Source organism: Panicum virgatum, chromosome 7K (assembly GCF_016808335.1).
Source record: "Panicum virgatum strain AP13 chromosome 7K, P.virgatum_v5, whole genome shotgun sequence".
NCBI classification, from domain to species: domain Eukaryota; kingdom Viridiplantae; phylum Streptophyta; class Magnoliopsida; order Poales; family Poaceae; genus Panicum; species Panicum virgatum.
Genome location: NC_053142.1, coordinates 38791524 through 38816537, shown reverse-complemented (window position 1 = coordinate 38816537; position 25014 = coordinate 38791524). Strand labels below are relative to the sequence as shown.

Here is a 25014-nt window from a genome sequence, read left to right as displayed (position 1 = left end):
TTTTTCAACTTTTTTCTTGGTCCGATGCCATGAAAATTTTGCGTACGATGTAAATTAACAGCCAACATTAAGATAATATGCGAAACCCAAAAACTTCTTAGCAAGGCCAAGGCTCCATTTTGGAGCGGTGAATTTTATTAGAATCCTTTAGGAACTGAAGTGTGCCGTATAAATCTACCTGCATTTCAAAACAAATGCCTACAGTTCTGCCTCAAAAAAAAGAAGAAGAAAAAAACAAATGCCTACGGTGCTACTACTTTTTTAAGCCAATGATTCAGTCTTTTCTCCCCCCCCCCCCCCCCCCCCCCCCCCCCCGCCCCACCCCCCGCGAGAGGTACGTACGATCGCTATCGCACGATACGCTTCCGAGTACATCGCGCCGAAGTTACTGAATAAACAAACCGTAGACTACAAACAAACCACATACGATTAGCGACACGTCACGCCTGATCGTGCAGTGCTCCGTAATTCTTGCCCCCCTCTTCTTCCTTGCAGTTGCGTTCACCCGCCCGTGCACTCTTCAGTCTTCATCTCATCCACGATCGATCCCACCACCCCCCTCACGCTCACCGTCATCATCGCGACTTTTCGGGTCTGTTTTTCTTTTTTCCCGCACGCACGCACGCAGCGCACGCAACGCAACGCAGCCCACGAGGCGCGAGGGGAGGAGAGGAGGAGAGTGGTGGAAGTGGAGGGAGTGGTGTGGTGGACACCCGAAGCAAAGCAAAGGCAGTGGGGGAGAGAAGACAAACGAAACGCGAAGCGGGCGGGGGTGAAGAAACAACCAGGAACAGCTCACGCACGCGAGCTGGGGCTGGGCGGAGATCGATCGGCCCCCATTCCACCAACCTCCCACACCCACCGCGTCGCTTTGCGCGGCGCTCGCCGCCGCTCCGTCGTCCCACGCGCCGGCGGATGCTCCCGCCGCAGGTGAGGGCCTCCGAATTCCGCCTGTTCGTTGCTCCCTCCCCCACTCCGCTCTTCTCTCTCTGTCTGTCTCTGTCTCTCGGGAAAACGGGCGATACTGGTGGCTGGGAAACTCCCATGGTTTTCTTCTCCCTGTTGAGGAATTCGTGCCGTTTTTGTTAGATCTGTTTTTTCCCTTCCTTATCCGGTTCCAGTCCGTGCTCGCCGTGCAGAATTTTTTCTTACGAGTGTGGGATGCGCGGCCTCGCCGGCCGCATTCCGTCGTGGCGCAATCCTGCTTCGTCGGTGTGCGTTCGGTTTAAAGCTGCATTCAGTGGGGGGGTTCAGGCTGCGAATTCGGGGGGCCAATCTCCGCGCAAAAGTAGAACCTAAGGATCCGAGCCGAGTTTATGGTTGGCCGGGCCCGAATTCCCGTCGCTGCCGGCGTAAAAGCGCCACCTTTGCCAGCTCCTCCCGTCCCTTTCCGCTCCCGCGCCCGAGAATTTATTGCTCGAACGCGCGTCCCGTCCGCCAGTCCTGCAACTCGCGATGCCCCTCTGACGAGCAGCGGACGCAGGCTTTGCAGTTTAAATCCTCGAGCTAGTTACCTGCAAGATTCCCTCCCCCTCTGGCCGTGCAGTGTTTCTGCAATTCTGCATCGCCCGCGTCTGAACTCTGAACTCCGCCTCCGTAGCCCGTGCGGTTGCTCGTTTTCGTGCCTCTCGATTGCCAGATAGAATTGGGATGTTTTAGCTGCGTTTTCTGCTTGGAAAGTTTCGAGTTCTTGGTGTTTCTCTCCTACCCTGCAAGAGCTGCAGGCTTCGGTAAGTGGTTTCCTTTTGCTTTTGCTTTCGGCTTCAGAGTTCGTTTGGACTTGAGCATAGTATGACTCATTGGTTTTTTAGTGTTCGTAGTTTTCTATATACATTGTTGTTGTACGTCTTCTCCGCTTTTATCATCGTCCCTCTTTTCTCTTTCCACCGACTAAATTCGCTGAGAGGCAAATTGGGTCTTCAAAATGTGCGACTGAAAGATTCCTTCGCAGCACCATATGCACCATCTCGTTACTCTCACTGTCGCCGCTGCATAGTTCTGTAGTTGTCGATACCTGTTTCGCATTTTTGTTCACTTTTCTTTAATTTTCCTTCTAGGTACATGCATCTGATTAAGTTAACAGCTCGAGCTTTGGTTTCCATATTCCATAGAGCACAAAGCTGAGCGCCTTTAACCTCCCCTCACCTCTGAGGTAGTGAGGTGCGAGGTTTAGTTTACCTGTTTATCTGTCCCAAAAGTGCAGCCTTTAAAAGGCTTTCCGTGCTGAAAGATTCCTTTTGATCGTAATCATAGATTTGTACTAATTTGTTCAGCCCTGTGCATTAGCTTTATGTTGCCTCCTGATCTTTGCTACATTCCACTTTTCCATCTTGCCTGGTGTTGCTCTGTCCCCATCGTTTCATTTCGTTGGGCGTGCCGGCTAACTTCCTTTTGCTTTTTTAAACAACCACAGGGCCATGAACTGTGCTTCTCATGCACAATATTGCCTACTAATGCCTGCAAAAGCCCAGCCTTAGGAATGTGTGTGCTGAATTTTTTCTGAAAGGACAGCATCTTGCTACAGCAATATACTCTGACCTTGTGCCCAAGTTCAAATTTAAGGCTTGAAAACATTCAAAACTCGAGACTTCAGATGCTGAGACACCCAAGGCTCTTCAAACTTTGGTTGCCTATATATCCACACGCCAGTGGATGGTACCAGCTAACTGTTACGCTCCTGTGTTTTATTTAGACTTACTTATAGGCTTTCTTGGGCTCAGGTACAAGCCTAGTTGGTAGCGTTTCATTTTCTTCATGTCCTCACATTTATGCCTTGTTGCCCATAACTAATATTTTCAGGAATCTATCAGTGTTGCTGTGCTCTGAGGCAGCCTTTATGATCAGACGAAGGCAATGATCAACTTGTTCGACCTCGGCGCTGGGTTGTCTAGCTCGAACATGCTCACAGATCGACCTCGAAGAGATGGTACACAAATTTCTTCCACTTTGTGTTTTTATTGCAACTGTTGAATGCAATGCTCCAGTAGACTCGATCTTTACTTATCTTCTTTGATCGTGATAAATAATAAGATGCAAGTGTTTGCAATTGGCCTAGGACAAATGTTTCCGATTTCCTCTTTCGTGTGGTACGAGATGGCACTGGTGTCACGTGGACAATAATTCCTTTGCACATGTTTGCCATTTTCCCTCTAGACGATGACATGCTCTACTTGTCTTTTCCTCTTTTCTTTTGCCCTTCTTAGATTAACAGAACTTCAATGCTCTCTTGCTCCTTTTTTGAATCTTGCAAAGACTGATCTCAAAAGTGAAATTGATATATCGTTTTCTTTGCTATTTCAGGTTCTCCATCTTGTAGAAGCAGGCAAGATGTCAAGAGAACCGTTGATCCTGCTAAAGTTTACGCAGAGGATAAACTAGTAAGTATCATGCCACTCAAACTTCTATAGGCGATTTTCTATTAAATGTGCAGTAGGCAAGAGCATACTGAATTCCATTGTAGTAGTACATTATCTGTGTTTTAATAAGAATATTGTTGCAGGGAGCTAGTAACTGGAGCTCATCAAGCAATAGATCAAATGCATCTCCGCTGAATGTGGTATTAGCAAAGGAGAAGTCCAAGGAATTGGAGTCGAAGAAGAAGCCACCAAGTGTCGTTGCCAGATTAATGGGACTTGAAGATGATCTACCTGGTCAAGAGGCAACATTACAATCTGCTAAAAGAAACTTGAAGAAAAGACACTTAAATGACAATTCAGCAGAAAGTAAGAGTCTCCATCAACGTCAAGACCAGTACAATTCCATTATGACAACACGGGACATACACGTAGGACACACAGAAACTGTTCAGTTTAAGGATGTCTATGAAGTCAGTGAAAAACCATTAAGAACATACCATCTTCAGGACCAAACTTTTCCTAGCGGAACATCCTCCAGGAGCAAGAGGGACATAAGGATGGAAATTGTTCGTCAGAAGTTCATGGAAGCTAAGCGCCTTGCTACAAATGAGAAACTCCTCCATTCAAAGGAGTTTCAAGATGCTCTTGAGGTTCTCAGTTCAAATAGAGATTTGTTTCTTAAGTTTCTTGAGGAACCAAACTCTGCTTTCTCAGAGCAGCTGGCTGGACTTCACAGAAGCCCATCACCACCTCAGACAAAGCGTATTACTGTCTTGAAACCAAATAAAAATGTTGAGAATGAAGGCAGAAGGGAAATCAGAACACAGAGATTAAATGAAGAAAGTGTACATGTGATGCCTTGGACTCACCGGAGATCTCATTCAGAAGAAGTTATTTTCTCCCAGCCAACTAGGATAGTGGTGCTGAAGCCTAGTCCTGGAAAGCCTAGTAGAACAATGGCCAGGCTAACACCCCAAGCAGCCACAGCTCAGCTGACTGAGCAGATAGATTTTGTTGGAGGTTTAGAAGATGACAATTACCTACCAGATAGTCTACATCGGCGGGATGAGTCATTATTATCCTCTGTATACTCTAATGGGTATGGTGGAGATGAAAGCTCTTTCAGCAGATCAGAAGCTTACTACATCGATGAAGAAGATGGTAACCTAAGTGATTCTGAGATAGTTAGTCCAGTATCACGGCATTCATGGGATCACATCAAAAGATATAACAGTCCTTACGCAGGCTCGCCTTTTACCCGAACATCACGGTCACCTGAGTCATCTGTGATCAGGGAAGCCAAAAAATGGCTTTCGGAACGATGGGTATTGGTAGCATATAATGAGATCAACCAAGAGCAGATGCAACTACCCAGAAGCTCAAGCACTTTGGGAGAGATGCTCTCCCTTCGAGGAACCAAGAAAGAAGTTGATCGGATGGGTTCTGTTTCAAGTAGCCAGCCATGTGATGCAGAAAATGAGCTGACCCTGCAAGCTACCTGTAAATCTATTTTTACAGAGAATGAAGGAGATGGACAGAGCTCCCCAAAGAGTCTAGCAAGATCAAAATCTGTTCCAGTGTCATCATCGATGTTTGATAACATAGCACAAAATGACCCATTATCCAATTCTGAAGGCTGTAAAACACCAAACGTGGCTACAAGGTCAGATAAAGTAAAGCCATCATTCAAAGGGAGAGTTTCGAGTTTTTTCTTCCCTAAAAGTAAAAAACAGTCAAAAGAGAAAATGACCCTATCTGCTAGTTCTGATGAGAAGGTTGAAGTCACTTGTTTTAGCAGCATGAAACCAGAGGCTGCTCAAAATATTGGCGCTGATGAAAATGTGTCATTTCATGAGGCCAAAGATGATAGTATGACTACTCGAACAATCTGTTCTTCGAAAGTATGCACTTATCTCTTACTGTTCTTTCTATTGTGTTGATCGTTGCTGGAATAATTTTCTGTTACTATCAGTTTATGACCTCTTAGTTATTTTTCCTTGATGATTTTCCTTGTCTCTCCACTTCCATTGTCCTCGATAAACTGATGATGAGGCATACTGCAGGATATTGTTTCCATCGAAGCACCTATTTCTTCTGTCTGTTCAAGTGGACATCTTGATGGATTGAGATCAGGTGGAGGTCTGAATGGTAACCGTGATGAGCCTAGTCCTATTTCAGTTCTTGATGCGTCATTCGAAGATTGCAACATTAATGAATCTGATTCGTCAAGAAGCACTACTTGTGACAATGAGAGTAAGTCTTGCTTCCTCTTTGACTTGTGAGTTTGCTATTATTTCCTTTTTTGTATACTAAACTAGGCATATAGCCCGCGCATTTGCGCGGCTAGTATTGAAAATTTCAAAAATTTGCATGTCGTTGTATTCTTACTTAAAGGTTATACTATTTTTTTACCATACATCATCATGTTCATTATCGTAAATTATGTCTTATTGTTGATTAAAACAATTCAACTATGATCTACCTATAATAACAATTTCATTTGTTGAGCTTTAATAATATTATACAGATAATTATTCTTATTTTCATTTTATTTTGATTGATTGTTGTTAGCTTTAGTTTTTATTAATAGCATATATTTGGAACTGATACAATAGCTAAATGATATTTTATATTTAATTTTTCATACTGGCATTGGTGGGTGATTTTTAATTAGGCACAGGGGTATTTTAGGCTAATTTTTATCGTAATGGCAGTGGTGGGTAATTTTTATTTTTCTATTTTTCTCCGATTAATGTGGGAATTTCTAGGCCTTGAGAGCGAACGTGGAGGCTCCGTTTGTTGGCCAAATAATAAGATAATAGATGCCTCTCTTACTTCCTCTTTGACTTGTGAGTTTGCTATTGTTTCCTTGTTTGTATACTAAATGCCTCTTCTATCATATCTTTAGGAATTGTCTTACGAGCTGATGCAATTGAATCTGTCACACGCTCATTATCATGGGAGGATATGAACTCTCCTTCATCTTCACTTGGTATGACAAAGTTAACCCCTCCCTCCAGTGTGGGCAATGATGAACTAGAATGTGTTGCCTTTGTACGAAGGATTGTATCATCTGCTGGGTTAGGTGATCTGCAGTTCGGTATGGTCTTTTCTGGCTGGTACTTGCCTGATTGCCCCCTGGACCCTGCATTGTGTGACAAGTTATTGGACCGGAAGGAGGAGGCTGCCAAGTCGAGGGAGCGAAGGTCGAACCAAAAGCTTCTTTTTGATTATACAAATATGACCTTAGTTGAGATTGGCCAGGACACCTTACTACGCGTCTATCCTTGGAGTCATGTGCGCTCACTGGCCAGGAAGGAGACCCTATCTCTAGATTTGGTTGAAGTACCACGCAATATGAGGGATTGGCTCCATGGATCAGGGAAGTTTGCAGTGAACGAGAACGAAGATGCTGGAACAATACTTGAAAGAATTATGGAACAGGAGGTGGAAGGAAGAGGCTGGGCGAAGTCCATGAGATGGGAATTGGATGATATCACAGCGCTGATTGCAGGCGAGGCATTGCAGGAACTACTAGAAGAAACTGTGGATGATCTCACAATTTGTTCGCCACAGCAAGAGATGTCAATGACAATAGCAAATCTGTAGGAAGCAATTCCTTTGTGTATGAAACTGCTCTCAAAATTATTGGGCTGAAAAAAAACTCTTGAGCATCCTCATATCTTGTATGTATGTTCACGTAGTTGCTTGTGCATATGCCAGTAGCGCATTACACTGCAGAGTGCAGATTGTGGAACTCTAATCAGCTAAAATCTTCCACACGTGCTATTCTGTAGCCTGTAGGGAACCTGCCGAAAAAAAAACAAACGCCCATATTTGTGAATGACAAAATCTTTGGGCTTTGGTAGCATAGTTGATGCTTAAATGGTGGCACCAGCGATTTTCTATTCTTTCGGGAAAGGTAACAGATTGCAATCCCATCACGGCATCACCCATGTTTTATTAGCAGATAGTATCATACATGGTGCTGTCAGTTAGCACCATCTTGTTGTCCTGAACTGTCAATCTGAACAGAAATAAGAAAATAATTTCTCAGTCAACCATTCTAACGTCTTATCTGGTTCAGTATATTAAATTTTGAAGGTAGACTAAGAATAATGTAAAGCACTTGTCTGGTTTGTTGATTCTTCAGTTGTTGAGATTTTTTTTTTTATTTCAGGTTACATCATGTGGTAGCAGCTTAGACGCTTTAGTTTAAACCTGGGTGCATTGTTTAGTGTTTATTCCCATGGGCCATGGCGATAGGCATGGAGGCCCTTGCTGTCCTGTTATGCTACAATCCAAGAGCCATGCTACAGCAACAGTCTGGGTGTTCAGTTGTTCACATCCTGAAATCAGCTGACATGTTTAGGTCCCCACGCCCGTGAATTTGGTGCGAATCCATGCAGACGGATGCTGCCAAAGGAGAAAGGCCTGTTTCTGGAGCTGTTAACCAGCCAAAGACTTCTGCATGCACCTGCGATCCATATCATGCTACTTAAAATGATAGCCTGATGTCTTGTTACTTTCTCGTTGTTCGTTTCCTGCCGTGTCTGTCGTCACATCTGGTGCATATGTTAGGTCTTTCGTTGCTGAATGTTGATGGGCTACTACTTGCAACTGGGACGCATGAACTTCGTTCGTTCTAGCGCTCTGAACTCCTACATAAGAGACTCTTCATGATGAACATGTTTGTTTCAGAGACTTGTAGCTGATCGTTGAATGTCGAGGGGGCCATTCCTTTTCTTTTCTTTTTTTTTTTTGTTTGCGGGTACAATTCCTATTTGCCATTCCAAAAACAAAAATGTTTAAATAACATGTGGTAACTAGGAGTCTATACAAAGTTGCGATGAAAGGACGAAAATTATCCCATCTTTTTCCTTTTTTTTTGAAACTGTTGTTGATGCGTTGAGTTGTCGGCACTGTATGTTTTTTCAAAAGTTAAAACATGGGCCCGCTGCCGGTGCTGGTCCTCCGCAACACGGGACCTTAGTGGGCTGGCAGATTTTGGCCCACAGATGCAATGATCAGCCCAGCGAGCAGTGTCTCCTCATTTCGGACGGGGATCGAGGCTTTGGGCTTTCTTTTCCGGTCCGGGCTTCAAACCTGCAGGCTGCAGAGATCCCAATTTCTAGAAATACTAGAAACTGGGGCGCACCATTGGTGCGTCAATTTGAGCTGGTCCAGTGGATGCCGTGTGATAGTATTAACGCAAGTTATGTTTTGCAAATTTAAAAGACTATGTAACTATTGGGAACTATCTAGGAACGACCTAATTTTTAACTTTTATTTGTATTGTATGAAACTTTGAATATTATTTTGGGTATCAAAATATTTTTTTGTGGTGAAAGAAGGGATAAGATAGTTTATTAGGGAGGACGGAGCACAATTAGTCCGATACTTAATGTATTTGCAAAAATATGTTGCGATTAGTAGAGGTGTCATTTTTTTAGGAAGTAGTGATTACATTTAAATATGATGCGTTATTGTGAAGGTAGCATGAGAAGCCATAAAAGAATGATGATCGAATTGTATGTATGATATTGCTATTATAGTAGTAATGACACGGCCTTGCCGCGTGGACCTGTATCCCTCGTGGTAGTACGGTAGTTGATGCCGATTTTAGTTCATGCATGTAGTTGTTGTGTACAGGCAAATGTATAATTTTTTTAAAGCAACGTAGTTAAGTTGAATCCATTGTTCCATTATTTTCGCATAGATGTCATGGTCTGCAGCCCGTTGTTGCAATTGGTATGATTTGAGCATTCAATTGTCATGACGTTTATTTAAGTACTATAATATTTTGGGTATCGAAATGGAGGTATGACATTTCTTGCTGTATTTATTATGGTGAAAGAAAGGGTAAAATAATTTATTAGGGAGGGTGGTGGCGTGGAGCACAATTAGTCGGATACTTAATGTAGTTTGTGAAATCATGTGATAATTAATAGATGTGATGTTTTTAAGAAAGTTGTAGATATATTAAAATATATCATGTTATTATGGAGATTGCATGAGGAACCGTCAAAAACGGTAGTACAATATTTTTTTAACAATATAATATGCTATGTTGAATGGATTATGGAAATAATTGTGGTTAAAGAAGGATTAGATAATTTATTAAGGAGGTTGGAGCACAATTAGTCATGTACTTAATGTATTTGCGAAATTATATTGCAATTAGTAGCGCATTTTTTTATAAGGGAGCGGTGGTTGTACTAAATTTGACATGTTATTTTGGAGGTAGCATAAGAAGCTATAGAAGGATGGTGATACGATATTATATTTTTAGTAAATTAAGATATTATGTTAAACAAATTATGAAAATGCTTTGAATTTAAAAAACTTTGTTGTACAGTGAAGTTGTAGATTTTGAATTTTTAGGCAACTTTTGTATTCATCACTTTTTATTTAAAGATATTTTGGTGTCCAAATTATAGGTGCAACGGGTCGCATGTAAATATTTGTTTAAATGAATTGGGAAAGTATTTTGAATTTTAAAATTTGCCCTATAATGAAGTTGTAGTTTTTGAATTCTTGATTAAATTTTATGTTGAGCAACTTTTGATTTCAACATGTTTTGGTGTTTAAATTGTACGTATAATGTTGCTCGTGTGGAAGTAATGGATGAAACAAGTTGTGGTTTGATTCAATTAAAATCTGAGGGTTTTTTTGAAAAAAAACCTGAGAGAGGATAAGGACGGCGGGTTGATTTTATTAAAACTCAAGGTTTTATTTGTAAATTTCCTTCAACCAGCACTGTTGGACTGCGGGTTGATTTTGAGAAAATCCGAGGGCTTTTTCGCAAAATTTTCTAAGAGATGAACTTAGACTGCGTGTTGATTTCTCTAAAGTTAGAGGGCTTTTTTGCAAAATGGCCGGAGAAAACACGATCTGAGTCGTCCGCCCGGCCGATCCGATGGCCGGGATTTGCCGGTGACGTGGCCTGCTTCCCTGTCCTCGGAATTGGCCAGGATTCGTAGATAGAGATAGTTATACATCTACCAATATTTGATATTCGTGCCATCTATCTGATGGTGAACACGTGGACCGCGAAGTGGCTGCGGACGCCAACCAGTTTTGCGGGCGCCTGTGCATGTGTTGAGTTGGGACACGTGGCCATTCTTGATTAGATGAAGCTGGTGCGAACCGTGAGTCATTACTCAGGTTCCAAAACTTCAAAAGTTTCTCCTAAACCATGTATCTTTTTTCAAATCCGTTTGAACTATAATATTGTTTAGAATTAGTACAATAAAATAAGATCTAATATGTATATTTATATTTTTTTTTAAAAAATCAACATTTCCAAAAACCTGTTTCAACATTTACACTTGAGAAGATCAACAAAATATTGGACTAGATTGTCTAAAATGTTGACCTACTTTGAATAAATGTTGAATCTAGCACAAACAAATGTTGGATTTGCTTTCTCTCTCTTATAATAATAGGCCATCGTGGACCGGCTGCGCTCCCTCGCCTCCGTTGCCGTCCTCCTCAGTCACCAACGCTAACCCAGCACGCGCCATCGACTCTGGCCTCCTTTTTGCCCCCGCTGTCGACCACTGCCCAGCGGAGATCCAACCCCACCCGGCTGGCGGCGCTCCCACGGCACCCCCGCCTCCGCCACCGGCCGCACCATCGCCGCCGCGCCCGACCTTCCTCTGTAGCCACCGAACATGGAGTGGCCCCCTACCTCCGGCAACCCAAAACCTTAAAGGCCGCCACCTCGACCACCACCCCGGTCGCGCGGCAACCTCACGGGCGACCGCTCCCCCTACCTCCCACCCCGACCCCGGTGGCCTCTCCACCCCTCCTCTTCCCCTACCTCAACGGCGATGGCAGTCGGCCCTGTGCTACCGGTCGACTTCAACCCGCGCGCGCGACCCTGAGTATTGGTGGATCCATCATGGGCGACGAAAAATCCACGCTACCCTCCCCACGATGCCGCTTCGCCGGCTAGCTGGGTCCTCCCCGACCTGCACGCCTCCGTTGCCAACCGCGAGAACGCACCTTTGCGCGTAGTGAGACGAGCGCCGCCGCCGCTCCTCTCCTACGCCTGCATCTGGTGCCCCGACCTCGGTTGCCCAATTCCTACCCGGGCTCACCCCTTACGCGAATTCTGATATCGATGGTGAGATTCTGTTCTTGCACTGTCGTTTCCAACTTCGATCCCGGTTCTCCCCTCTTCTCTACTTAAGCCAGTGCTCATGGAGCAGAACATCGATCTAGGAGATGATCGGAGACACCAAGGAAACATTTTCTTTTGACTGACAATTGAAGATGGGGAGATGGGGAACCGATGGATGCATGGAGGAGAAACCCACCCCTCTCGCTGGGATCAGGGGCGGATCCAGAAGATCGAGAAAGGGGGGGGGGGCTCAACCTCCCCTTCTTCTTCCTCTTTTCCTTCTTTCTCTTCTTCTTCCTCCTCTCTTCTCCTTCCTCTTCATCTAGGTTTAGAAATTGTTGGGGGGGGGGGGGGCTTCAGGGGGGCTCCAAAGGATCTATGGGGTAGGGGGGCTCCAGCCTCCCCTGCCCCCACGTTGGATCCGCCCCTGGCTGGGATAGGAGGCCCTCATTTCTGCGATTTCTATTCATTGCATATGTGAGCACATGCCAACCCATCGCAGAAAAGATTCGCCCCAGCACCGCCAATACCGCCTCTCACATTCCTCGGTTTATGTGCAATTTAGATAATCAAAGAAAAAATGTTCTACTCCAAACAATCTAATTACTAAACTTAAATTCTAATTGCGCGGTTATATTTCATACCGTGAGATCTTTAAAACTAGATCACATTTAACTATGTTTAGATGATATTTTCTTTAAAACATTTTATTTTGTTCTAAAACAATTCATTTTTGAAACCTGTTTTGTTGTGGAATATTTTATTTTTCTTCTCCAAACAATTTCTATATTTGATGCAATACATATGGAACATTTTTATTTGTTCTAGAAAAATTTATAATATTTTAGAGTGGAACACGGATACTGTTCTAGTTTCACCATCAAATTGCTCTAATTAAACAAGCCACCCAAATATATTTATAATTTTGATACCGGGATGGAAGAAACTAGAGCTGGGACTTGGGCTGTGTCATACGGCCCATCGTGCTGAAATTCTAGGTACGGCACGGCTTTTATGTTCGTGTCGTGCCGGCACAGTCCAAAATATTTCGTGTCGTACCATGCTTTGGGTCGTGCCAAATGGTCGTGCCATAACCCGCCCAAAAGTGGCACGGCCCAAGCCTTGCTCTAGAAGAAACTGTTGTGTATGCAAGTGGCTGGTGGGGAGCCCGCACCCTTGCTTGTGCGACAGGAGAGCAGGGCTCGGGTGCGTTTGGGCAGCTCCAATGTGACCAAAAAGGTAGCCTTAAGCGGAGTACTCCCTCCGTGCCACAAAATATGTAAATCTCGGTTTTCAAAGTAAAAATATCAGAAATATAAAATTATGCATGTACCCCTCCTGCAACCTTCGGTTCTAGAGTATTCTTCCCCGTGCGTGAGGCTGAAGGATGCATCGATAGGGTCTGGTCCTCTGTGTGTGATCCGTCAATTGTTTTTTATTTGAGAGCCCACCTAAATGCTAATTTGTACTCATGACTTTTATTTATTTCGAGACAAGATTTAAATGGTAGGATCACATTGTTTTTGAGACAGAGGAAGGAGATTCGAGGGACTTTCTCGATGGTGGTTGAGAAACGTGAATTGTTTTCCCCCTATAATCTGGCCCACCTTGTTCCATTGTAGACTGGACCATATTTATGGCTAACTGTAGGGATTCCATCGTTATTGCTATTTAGCGACATGTTTGGTTTGTGTTATGCTAAAAATTGTATCAACTTTGACTGCTAATTAGTATTAAATTAAGCCAGTTTTCAAAACGCACAACAGAATTCTGAAGAATCTAATGAGATCTTTAACCACGTAATTAGAGAATGATTACTGTAGCGTCATTGTAGCCGATTATCGATTAATTACCGTGACTAGATTCATCGCGAAAAGTTGCACTCATCCCTAAAAAAATTTACAGATAAATTTCGTTTAGTACTCCATACATGCGAGATTTTTTCTCGGTAACTGTGCTAAGGATCCTGGAATGGAAACCAATAAAAGGCCATTGGTCCTGCCCGAGGAATAGACATCCAGTCCTCGGCTACAGTCAGGATCTGGATCCGGACTCACGTTTCCTCTAAATCCATTCCGTTTATATTTTCCGCCAAGTTTTGATTCTCCGACTCCAGTTACCCCAACTCCGATCCGGACTCACCCCTCATGCAAGTCCGATTCTTGCACTACCGTTCCCAAAATCGATCCCGATTCTCCCTTCTCCTCTACTTAAGCCAGAGCTCAATCAGCAGAAGGCAGAGATCGATACACATTTTTTTTTACATACAATGGGAGATGGGGAACCAATGGATGCACGGAGGATCACCCCTCTCTGCGTCCGCCTGCTCACGGCCGGCCACCCTCCCAACCAGCAGGCTTCCCCAACTTGCTGGATCCTGCTCGACCTGCACGCCTACGTCGCCGACCGGGAGAACGCCACTTCCGCGTGGGGCACGATGAGCAACGGCAAGGCGATCCGGGTCACCTTCTGCACCGCGCCCCCTCCGCTCGTCTCCTACATCTGCGTCTGGAGCCCCGATGCCGAGATCGGCCTGGAGCCGACCGTCGAGGCCGCGGAGTCCGACCTCATCCTCATCTGCGTCTTTCTTCGCGATAGCCGCGACAAGGACGACTGCTTCGTCTACAAGGCCGCCGGCAGCAGGGGGCCCTCGCTGCGGCTGCTCCAGGACCCCGAGCCCTGCTGGCCCGAGCGCTACAACTACACCCTCCTCGCCCACCGCGACATCGGCTACCCACACGCCGCGGCGGAGGGCGACGACCACTACTGCATCGCCGCGCTGAATGGGTTCAGGCGCAGCGGCCCTGGGGACTTCAAGCTCTGGCTCTTCAACTCCATGGACGGGGAGTGGAGCACCATGCCTGTTTCGGTGGGCGATATCTTCTGCCACATCACCTCCAAAACGATCGCGCTCGGAGGGGGTGGTCTGCTGGGCTTCGTCGACCCCTGGCGGGGCATCATCGTCTGCGACGTGCTCGGCCGCAAACCTGCACGCTACCTGCAGCTCCCCACGCCTCTCATCAGACTCGACAAGTTCCGTGACGAGCCTTTGCTTGAGAGGGACATTGCCTTCGTTGAAGGTCGACTCACCGTTGTTGAGCTGACGAGACCTGCTGTCCAACAAGGCAGCATCTGTAATTCCCGGAGCAGGCAGATTTCCTCATGGAGTAGGGCTGTGAGTGATCAATGGGAGGAGGATTGGCGGATGGACTACGTGATCCAGTCTCCTGATATCTCAGTTGACAACACTGGCAGTGTAGATCACTCGCTGCTGAACCTGCCGGACGGCAATGATCGGCAGCCAAGCCTGGGGAAGCTCTACATAGACCATCGTACATTGAGCTTGAGCGACAGTCGCATTGTTTACATCATGGGTCAGGTCAACCCCCGGGACAAAAAGGCACTAGTATTGGCCATTGACATGAGTATCTCGAAGCTACAGGGAGTAGCCATGTTTGACGCAGAAAGGATGATTGGCTTTACTTACACGCAATCTAGGATCTCCAAATATTTCAACGCGGCTCCAGGTGATCCCTCATTTCCTTTATTTACCAGCACTTGAGGTTGAATTAGTACAAACCCCTAGATAAATTTGCCAGCAAACTGATAAATACGCGTGGTTCTTTCTGCCGATATATATATATATATATATATATATATATATATATATATATATATATATATATATATATATATATATATATATATATGTCTGTAATGCTTTTCTGCCAATATGTGCGTACATCGTTGCTGTTCGATAGTGATTTTAGAGAAAAGGATTAGGCATAAATATACGTGGGGTGCTATTCAGATGTTTCTGCACATTCTCTGTTGCACTAACACATGTAGGCTCTATCGTTGAAAGCAGGTGTGAAGAAAAACCCGCTGGCGTCAGTTTCAATTACAAATGGTTTAGCAAAGTTGGGCAATGCTAACACTGGTGCTTGTGTAAGAGCCTCTTTGAGAGCAGTGAAAGAAGCCTCATGTGCAGGTTTCCACACAAATACAGTATGTTTCTTGAGAAGAGTGGTAAGAGGGCGAGAAATGATACCGAAGTGGCGCACAAATTTGCGATAGTAACCAGCAAGGCCTAGAAAACCCCGAAGGTCGCGGGTATTGACAGGAAAAGGCCAATTAGATATAGCCGCGATCTTTTGTGGATCTGTAGACACCCCTTGAGCACTGATAACATGGCCCAAATATTGGATCTGGCGTTGGGCAAAAGTGCACTTACTGAGTTTGAGAGTCCAAGAATCTCTGAACAATAACTAAAACACAGCTTGAAGGTGATTCACATGATCTTCCAATGTGCGGCTGTAAATCAGAATATCGTCAAAGAAAACCAACACAAATTTGCGCAAATAAGGGGCAAGTGTAGTATTCATGGCGTCCTGAAATGTGCCCGGTGCACCAGTGAGGCCGAAGGGCATTACACAGAATTCAAAATGGCCCGTATGGGTTTGAAATGCCGTTTTAAACTCCTCGCCTTCCCGCATACGAACTTGATGGAAGCCCGCTCTGAGATCAAGCTTAGAAAACCAGCTTGCCTGAGCCAATTCATCTAGCAGTTCATCAATGACTGGTACTGGATACTTGCTCTTAACCGTAATAGCATTGATTTGCCGGTAATTGACACAAAAGCTCCAAGCGTTGTCCTTTTTTTTGACCAACAGAACCGCTGAAGAAAATGAACTTGTACTGCGCCGTATTAAGCCTTGATTCAGCATCTCTTTAATTTGGGACTCGAATTCAGTCTTTAGTGCTGGAGCAAATCGATAGGGACGAACTGTCACTGGAGAAGCACCCGGAACCAATGGAATTGCGTGGTCGCATGCTCTCTGAGGAGGTAATGACGTTGGAAGTGCAAACAGAGAAGGATACATGTCCAATACTGATGAATGAGTGTCGACAGCAGGGCACACTGGTGTGACCAATTGTAGTACAGCACTGTCAGGTGGTGAAGCAAACTGACCATACAGAGTGACTGTCGACCCTCCCTTGGAAAGGAATGGTCATCCATTGGTGTTGCCAGTCAATATGCATAGGATTGTAAGAACCCAGCCAATCCAATCCCAACACCATATCATAGGAAGGCAGATCCAATATCTTCAGGTCAGACGAAAACTAGAAATTCTAAACTAACCAAGTAATGTGAGGTAATATGGCAGAACAGAATAAAATGTCTCCATTAGCAACCTGAACCTTCAGTGGATCGGTCGGAGTAGGAGTCACCGACAATTGCGCAGCAATCCGAGAGCTGATGAAAGTATGGGAACTACCAGAGTACACCAAAATACAAATAGGAATGTGATGTATACTGCCTAGAAAACTCATGGTTCTCAAAGCCGGAGTACCAGACAGAGCAGCAAAAGATATTTGCATGAAAACAGTTGCTGAATCAGTACCAGGTGAATCAGGCACGGACGCGGTGCCATCATCAAGTTGGAAGTCCTCCAATACTTCCTGCAAGGCATGCAGTTGAACCGGCCCGGAACACTTGTGATCCTTCGACCATGGCTCTGCACAGCGCTGGCATAGGCCACGAGCACGACGATGTGCGTGTAGTGCAGCCCAACGGTCGTCCGTGGTCGGAGAACGGTGCAGCTCCTTAGGACGCCGTTCCCCACCTTGAGCCAACGATTTATCCGGTCGCGGCGGCACGGGAAGAGGGTGCGGAAGCTTGTAGGAGGACCGTGGGGAGGTCAAGAATTCACGACGCCGGGGTTCCGCTACCTCTTCCTGCAATTGAGCCAACAAACCAGCAGAATCCCACGAAATAGGCCGTTGCAACAATACAGCAGGTTTGAGATCAGAGCGGAGGCCATCAATGAAGCGCATGGTAAAGTAAACTGGATCATTGGTGTGACCATATGAAATGAGCTGATCTATAAGCTCAGCAAAACGCTCCATATAATCAGTGACAGTAGAGCTTTGCTGGATATGGAGCAGTTTTCTAACCAAAAGCTCATGGTGATCCCTCCCAAAACGCTCTAAGAGCATGGCACAAAATTCAGACCAGGAACAAGTCTGAATACGTTTTTGGATAGATGACAACCATCGGGATGCAGCTGCAACACAGTGCATAGATGCAATTCTGACCCACATCACTGAATCGACACCATACAAAGCAAAGTAATCCTCAGCCCGACGGATCCACAATTTAGGTTGATCTCCATCAAAGGAAGGAAAGTGAAGTTTGGGTAAATTACCCATGGATCCATGACCTCCCCAGTTTTCTCAGGGACAAACCCAAACCCACGACCACGATTCTGTGAAGTAAGAATAGGACGGCCCAAAAACTGAGGTGAGAGGGGAGGTGGTAACGCACCCGTGACAGGGTGTGGATGCAAGGTCGTCACGACCCCTGCCCCAGACACCCAGTGAGGAGGTTCGTCGCAGTGCCTGCAGGCCGTGTCGGCTGTAGATCCGGCAGGTGGGCGCGCGACAGCCGACGGAGCAGCACCCATCACACCTGAGCTCGACGATGGATGGTCGAGGACAGCGCGATCCCAGTGCTTGACGAGGTTCTTCACCTCAAGGCGAATATCGTCGACGATGACCTCCATATCTGGGCGCCACTCCTCCAGAGATGTGGCTGCGGACTCCAAGCGAGATAGGCGTTGATCTGCGTCGGCGGAGATGGATGTCCACTTGTTGTCAAGGTCGGTGAAGCGTTGATCGAGATTGGCGTCACGGGTAGTGAGGCGCTTCTCGAGTCGGGCATCTTGGTCGGAGAGGCGCTTCAGCAGCTTGGTGTCGTGGTCGTCGAATCGCTTCGTCATTTCATCGAGCAGGTACTTGATGTCGGGGTTCATGGCGGCGAGATTGCGACGGAAGCGAGTCTGGTGAACGTGGAAGATATGATGAGGCTCCAGATCGCTCCAGTGCTCAGCCACGCCAAGATCGACGTCTCTGATACCACTTGTTACCTCCTGGTAATATCAGATAGAGGTAGGAGAAGAAGATTTGGGAAAGAAGACTTGGGGAAGAAGAAGAATAAGAGATGGGAATGGAAGGAGGAATGATTAGCGTAGAAGAGTAGTGTTCTGTTCTTTCATGTCCTCTCTCTCCTCACCATATCTCTCCTTAAGTATTGCTATTACACAGGCCCTTGCCCTTTTCAAATGCGTGCAAACATTCACTTCCAATCCGGCCCAACTACTTTGGTATTGGCCCACTTGTGTCTTGTACTGCGCCTTGGTCCTTCAGGAGATTCAGTTGTCGATGATCCCGCCTTCATCTTCTTCAGGTCTTCAGGTGTGTTGCTAACAAAGCTGTCCGCTCGGCGGGAACGCCACGGAAGAGGACGGTGCGCGGGACGACGGTGCGCCGGTGGTCGACGCAGAAAGAGACAGGCAGACGCGGCGCCGTTGGGCTGCTGCGCGGCCTACCCGCGACGTCCGCTCTGGCGTGGCGGCTAGGTTTAAGCGCCATCGTGGGTTTGCGGCGCAGGGCAGCCCAGGGGGCTGACGGATATGCCCACGCCAAATCCTAAATCCAAGGTGTGTACGAGGTGCTTCTGTCCAGGTCAGGCACTGCGGCTTCAACTGTTGTGCGGCGCCTCTCCCAGAAGCATGCTTCAAGTGACAATGGCGGTTGAAGCCAGGTTCCTGGTGCCTCGCATTGCCAACTGCCAAGCATGCAGCTCTGTACGTCGTACGTCAGGCATGGAAGAAGCTCTGGTATGTACAGCAGTACTACGTCTGTGGAGCAAGCTATTGTTGACAACAGGGAATGCCATTGTTGACGTCCAACCATTATATTATTGCCAACTTATATATCGTAAACAAAAGGAAACGTGGTATCGATAGTAGTCTTTGCTGCAGTCTTGCAAGAGGAAAAAGGTATGCTAGCTATTTATCACTCAGTTGCCCGGCCGCCGGGGCTGGGGATGGCATGGTGAAACAAATCTGACATTCAGATTCGTTACTCATCCTTGAAATGGATAAAGTCTACATCACCCCCTAATCTATTATGGTTAGTTTATGTAACCCCCTCATATATAAAACCGGATATTCTACCCTTAAACTATGTAAAAACATCTAAATAACCCCATAGGGTGGTTTTATAGGCGGTTTTGCCTAAGTGGCACTGACAAAATCATGTTTCAAAGTCTATTTTACCCCCCTAAACTTTGATGCTCGGTCATATAACCCCCTCATCTAATAAAATGAAGATTAAGCCCCTGCCTCCGGTACTCATTATAATCTAAATCATCCTCTATGATGATTTTTATATTGTTTTCTAGTGTAGAGCACATGTGAGATAACATAGCAAATCATCTATACAAGAATTTAAAATGGAACTAATGTGATATTTATCTGAAAATATAATACAAAGATTAACTTATCAGCTTTGTGCAAAGATATAAAAAAGACACGAGGTGTATATCTATAAAAATAAAAATACATCGTAAGCATCTTATGATTAGTTGTTATTAAATACTTAAAGGATAAATATCTATTCATATAATGAGGGGGATATACAAACGATTATTAATAGTTTAGGGGTGAAATGGACTCTAAAACATATATTTGCCATGTCACTATCTATGTGTAATTCCACATGGGCAAAACCACCTATAAAACCACCTTAGGGGGTTATTTACACGGTTTTAGATAGTTTAGGGGGTATAATATCCGGTTTTATAGGTGAGGGGGTTAAGTAGACTAGGTATAATAGGTGTGATATAGACTTTTTTTTCTTTTTATAATAGAACATTCACTTCAACGTCCTACTCCCTCCGGTCAGTAATATATAACGTTTTAGTGCAATTTGTATAGTAAAAAATATCATATATTAATGAACGGAGGGAGCACCTTTTTTCCTCCTTGAATGAAGACCTTTATTAATTTCAAGCACGTCTTGCATCAACTTGTTTTACATCGAGTTAATGCAAATACTTAACAAATGTACCGACCTTATCAGGAAGCACAAAACCTATGACAAAAAACATCTCACACAGTACTCTAAGACCTTGTTTGTCTAATCCCTCACTCAAGGTTATTGCAAGATATTGAGTGGTATTTTGACTTACAAGGCATTTAATCCCCCTCACTATATAATACCCGGTGTAGCAACCGGTACTGATGGTTCGTAAAAAGGATGAAAAAGTATGTCTTTGTTAGGGTTCGAACTCAAGACCAATAACATCTTATGAGATATAACACACCAGTGTTAATTGCGATGCTAATCATGTGCTTAAACTGCTAATTATGGACTTAAGCTCATCATTAGCGTTAATCGAGTTCTCACGGTAAATATCGTTTAGCCAAGTTCGACCCAGTTTTTCTCATTGATCTGAGCTTCAAATCAAGTTGCGCAGAAAACGAAAGTTGTAGATCTTGTTTTCCTCTACAACTATTATTTTGGCCAAATTTCATGTTCCCATATGAAATTCGTAGTTTTGGATGGTCAAAAGCAGCTCAAATTCTTTGAAATGGTCACCGTGCCGTCACGGTTCTGTCAGTGCATCGCCGGCCTTGACGTCGGAGCCTCCACGCGTCGCCGTGCCGACGTCCGCGCCCCCACCTAAGGCTTCTACGACATTCCAGTGGCCAACTCTGGTTTCCCCACCTCCTCTTCTTCGTCCTCGCGATCGAGCTGAGACGAGCACCGAGCTGAGCCGCCGCCGGCGACCGCCCCGGCCGTTCCTAGCCGCTCTGCTCGATTTCCTCGCTCCCCAAGCCGAGTAACCTCGCCCTCCACCTTCTCAATCCATCCACGAAATCGTGCCCACCATCGCCGGCCGCCCAAACCCTACCGCCGGACCTCCGCCCCTCACGCCGACGACCCTTCTCCGGTCTCCCTCTGCCCAAATCGAATCGCCGGTGAGCTTCTCCACGTGCCCCTCTTCCTCCCCGGCCTGTCTTCCCCTTGATTCCGCGGCGTCGGCGTCGGAACGCCGCCGCGCGGCCTCCGCCGCCCGCCCGCCGCGGGATGCCCCTGCGCGGACCCGTGGGCCGCCGCCGCGCGCCCCGGGACCGGCAGGCCTCCCTGGCCGTTGGGCTGCCCCGACCGCCGCCGGCCGGCCTCGCCGCCGGCCGGGAACGCCTCGCGCCGCCGTCGTCCCACCATGCACCACCGCGGGCCGCTGCTGCGCCGCTCCGCGCGCCACTGACGCGCGGGCCGCGGGCGTGCGGGCCCCTGCGCGTAGGCCGCTCGCGCCAACCTGCCGGCCGGCCGGCCCATGGCCGCCGCGCTCGCGCGGGCGCGCCGCCGTGCTCGGCCGGGCAGAGCAGGCGAAGCAGGGGAGCGCCCCGCCCCTTTCCTCTCTCTGTGTCAAGGGTGAGTGGGGCCCACGGGTCAGAGGTTAAGGGTGGAGTTGTTTTCTTTTTGTTGTTTTCGGCTGAAAGTTTGGTAATTTGTAGAAAAATGCAGAAAAATCCTAAAAATGCAAACTAAATTTTGTTAAGTTTCTAAAATCAAGATCTTTAGTAGAAAAATACTCATGCTTGAAAAATGTCACTTTTGCCCCTGCTTAAATTGTGTTTTGTGTTTAAACTAGTTTATTTAATACCGGTTGTTCCGTTGCTCTAAAAATTATGAAATTTATTCAGTAGATTAATCTTTGGATGTGTAGTCCACTGAAAAAGTTTCAGGTGCATAGCCTTTGTACATGTTTGTGGATCTATTAGTGTTTGATTTCTTTTCTAGGGCTAAAATAAATGCTTTCTGTCGTCAATAAATGCTGGAAAATTTATGTGGCATGGTCTATCAAAATCATGTTGTTGTGATAAATTCTTGTTGCTAGATCATATCTGCAAGTCAAGCCCTTGCTTTTATTTGGCTCCTAGTTGCACTTTTCTTTTAAAATTGTGGTTATTTGAGTATTATTCCATGCATGTGTACTCTCAATCAAGCAAGCTCCTGTGTTATTTCATGTTACTCTAGGGTTGTGTTCAATCCTCCGAAGCAAGCTTAGTAGCTGATGTTTTGAAGGAAACACTTCAGGCTAAAAGGCCTTAGAACCAAAAGCTGCACGTCCGTTCTAAACCATTGCTATTGTGGCCCTAGTTATAAGGTTGCTCTGTAGACGCTTTTGGAGTTTGGTCCATGTCTTTCGTTGTGATTAGTGCTTTGCATCATTTCATGAGTCTCATGCATGGCATATTTTCCTCGTGTAGCCGCCGATACCGAAGTCGCCTACGAGCTGGTTGCCGAGCCGATCCAGGAGCCGCAAACGGGAGAGCAGCAGGAGGGCGCAGTCGAGCACGCTCCCGAAGAAATTGCCAACCCCGCTGATCTGCAAGGCAAGCCCCGGAGCATATCCCTTATTTAAAATTACTCCATGTTATATTTAAAGTATTGTGCATTTACATTCAAGGAATTGATTGGAACCCTAGACCATAATCTTGTTTACCTAGTGTCTTTACTAGTGCAGTTATCGCTAGCACTGCTATGCTTAAGTAAACTCGGTAGAAGATGGGTGATTTCCTGTCACCCGCGAGATATAGGGTTGCTACTTCAGGCAGTGTTATGGGAAATGATGCAATGAGAAGAGAATTGGAGACCGGGCGGAGGGAAAGTTGGACATGGTTTTGGATTAAAAGAAAGTTGAGTCTCCGCCTGTGTCAATTGAGGACCGTTCCGTTGTTGGCCCTTTGACTGAGGATTGAACAGTACTAACCACATGCCGGAAGTAGGAGGTAGTCGAAACCGGTAAGCTAATTACCTAAATTGCGTCGGAATCTGAGTCTCGACCTGCGGTGCCGATTAGGGATGACGGATGGTGAAGTCGACCACTGGTTCACCGGGTGTTCGCACGTGCTGGGCTCATCATCCGGGTGTTTGCAGGCTTGATTCAGACTTCGAGGTAATCATGGGAACAGTTGCGTGGTGTGACTCGATAGGGTCGCACTGTGCGTGAGTTAGGTCCACCTTGCAAGGTTAAATCGGATCGATTCGCCGTGACTCGCGGATATGAGAGTCTTGTTCAATGCGTCACATCGTTGTAAGGATTTAAAGGACAGAAAGAGAAAAGATGGATTTTATGTTGATGTTCTTGAAAAGATAATATGGTTAACCATGTATGCTCTATAGATCTATGCAAACCTAGTTTCTAGTTATCAACACAATTGGAGCTAAAATATTGAAAGTAAGGATCCAGTATTAGTATCTTTTTAGCAAAATAACTCCAGAGCCAAAGAGCTGTGCATGTCTAGTTAATGGGCTAAGTATACCCATAAACGGGTAAGCCTTGCTGAGTATTAGAGTACTTAGGGTTTGGTTGTAACCCTTCTGAGCAGGCTGTGGTCCGGAAGACTTCGAGGAGATCCGTGCGTCCTGGATTGGTCAGCCTCTTCCTTCAGGTTGGACGGTCAACTGGGTCCCGTCTTCTCCGTGGAGTGCAGGCAGGTGAGCCTCACATCAGTGGGCAAGATGTGAAGTTCGTCTTTTGTCATCGACATTATCTATCGTATTGTATTTTGGGTCTCTGTCTTAAACTCCGTTTTACTTCTGCTGTGTTTGAACTCTGTATTCGAAATGTAACCCTGGCTTGTAAAACTTTATTGTAAATTAATTTGGAGACTTTTGTTTAACTCTGGTTGTAAGTTAAGTTTGAAAACTTTTGTTGCTGGTAATCACCTGTGCTCGTCTTTTGACGAGAGTTTCCGTGTAATCGATCCTGGTTATAGTAGGCAGTCTAGGTGTACTTGTGGAGTGCAGTAGCGAAGGTTAAGTTTAAATGGTTGATCAGTGCACTTGTTCGGTATTATTTGGACTGTTCTGTGATAGCTGGTATCAGAGCTAATTGCATTGGGGGGTGATTACTTGAGTACTTAACTGCAAAACTTTTGGGTTTTTTTTCTGAAAAGTTGACGCTAGAAGCACTAAGGAATAGAATAGATAGTTCGTATGCCCTAATTATGTGTTATTAGTTAGGAGGCATCTAAGTATCTATTTCATTCCAGCACTTCCAGCATTTACTTCTCGTTAAACCTTACTTTTGTGCACATCTCTTATTTTGTAACGACGCACCTACGCTGAGGTAAGCAAGGTAAGTATTCTGATAGTCCTTAGAATAGCCCACGTGTTTCATACGTGCGCGGGTCCCGTATGATGAGCATACGAGGAGGTGATAAGGCTCAATTCAAACGAGCCTGTCGCTATCTGCCGCCTGATATGGAGTGCGGATTTCTTACCGTGTGATTGTGATCACGGTCATCTCGTAAGTCAATGTTACGAGATGTAAACCTGTCATGCGGTTGGTCATGACCGTGACCCTTGGGACACGTCTACCCTTGGATGTCCTGTAAGGCGAGTGTACGGGAAGTGAATACGTTGTTATGACGTATGCAGCGCTGCCCATTCAGTGTCGAATGTTTGGGTACCGTCTCTATAGTGGACGGTAATGTATGGGTGAATATGTGGGAAACTGCATATGCGTTACCCGTGTGGCGTAGGACACATGGGGGCCGTTCGAGAGTGTTGGCACGAAGGGTCCAGAAATGGATAATTATATCTCTCTTGTTGTCTTGGTTTGTTTGCAGGAACACTAACTACGAAAGCGCGTTATGAATCCTTAAT

The 25014-nt window shown here is 45.7% G+C and overlaps 2 protein-coding genes across 5 annotated transcripts; both read left to right on the top strand.

Annotated features, from left to right (window-relative positions):
- The first annotated feature begins 453 nt into the window (after positions 1 to 453).
- LOC120642373 lies at positions 454 to 7094 on the top strand. 4 transcript variants are annotated; one of them, XM_039918864.1, is made up of 7 exons: positions 545 to 930; positions 2414 to 2655; positions 2800 to 2926; positions 3301 to 3377; positions 3500 to 5257; positions 5420 to 5609; positions 6265 to 7078. In XM_039918864.1, the coding sequence occupies exons 3-7, from the start codon at positions 2854 to 2856 to the stop codon at positions 6963 to 6965; spliced, it is 2799 nt and encodes a 932-aa protein (XP_039774798.1). In that variant the 5' UTR covers positions 545 to 930; positions 2414 to 2655; positions 2800 to 2853; the 3' UTR covers positions 6966 to 7078. The 4 variants fall into 4 exon arrangements, with proteins under 4 accessions (XP_039774796.1, XP_039774798.1, XP_039774799.1 ...); XM_039918862.1 differs by lacking the exon at positions 2414 to 2655 and having other exon boundaries at positions 454 to 930; positions 6265 to 7094; XM_039918865.1 differs by lacking the exons at positions 545 to 930; positions 2414 to 2655 and adding an exon at positions 1529 to 1730.
- A 6491-nt stretch (positions 7095 to 13585) lies between these two features.
- LOC120642450 lies at positions 13586 to 15130 on the top strand. Its single transcript, XM_039918974.1, has one exon. It carries the CDS (start codon positions 13754 to 13756, stop codon positions 15044 to 15046), a length of 1293 nt encoding a protein of 430 aa, XP_039774908.1. The 5' UTR covers positions 13586 to 13753; the 3' UTR covers positions 15047 to 15130.
- The last annotated feature ends 9884 nt before the right edge of the window (positions 15131 to 25014 follow it).

What these genes read in the sequence shown, in the direction of transcription:
- LOC120642450 (XM_039918974.1), top strand. Translation starts at nt 13,754, where the DNA reads ATGGGAGATGGGGAACCAATGGATGCACGGAGGATCACCCCTCTCTGC.
- LOC120642373 (XM_039918862.1), top strand. Translation starts at nt 2,854, where the DNA reads ATGATCAACTTGTTCGACCTCGGCGCTGGGTTGTCTAGCTCGAACATG. An exon ending in AGATCGACCTCGAAGAGATG is followed by an intron (nt 2,927 to 3,300) that starts GTACACAAATTT and finishes TTGCTATTTCAG; the next exon opens with GTTCTCCATCTTGTAGAAGC. An exon ending in GAACAATCTGTTCTTCGAAA is followed by an intron (nt 5,258 to 5,419) that starts GTATGCACTTAT and finishes GGCATACTGCAG; the next exon opens with GATATTGTTTCCATCGAAGC.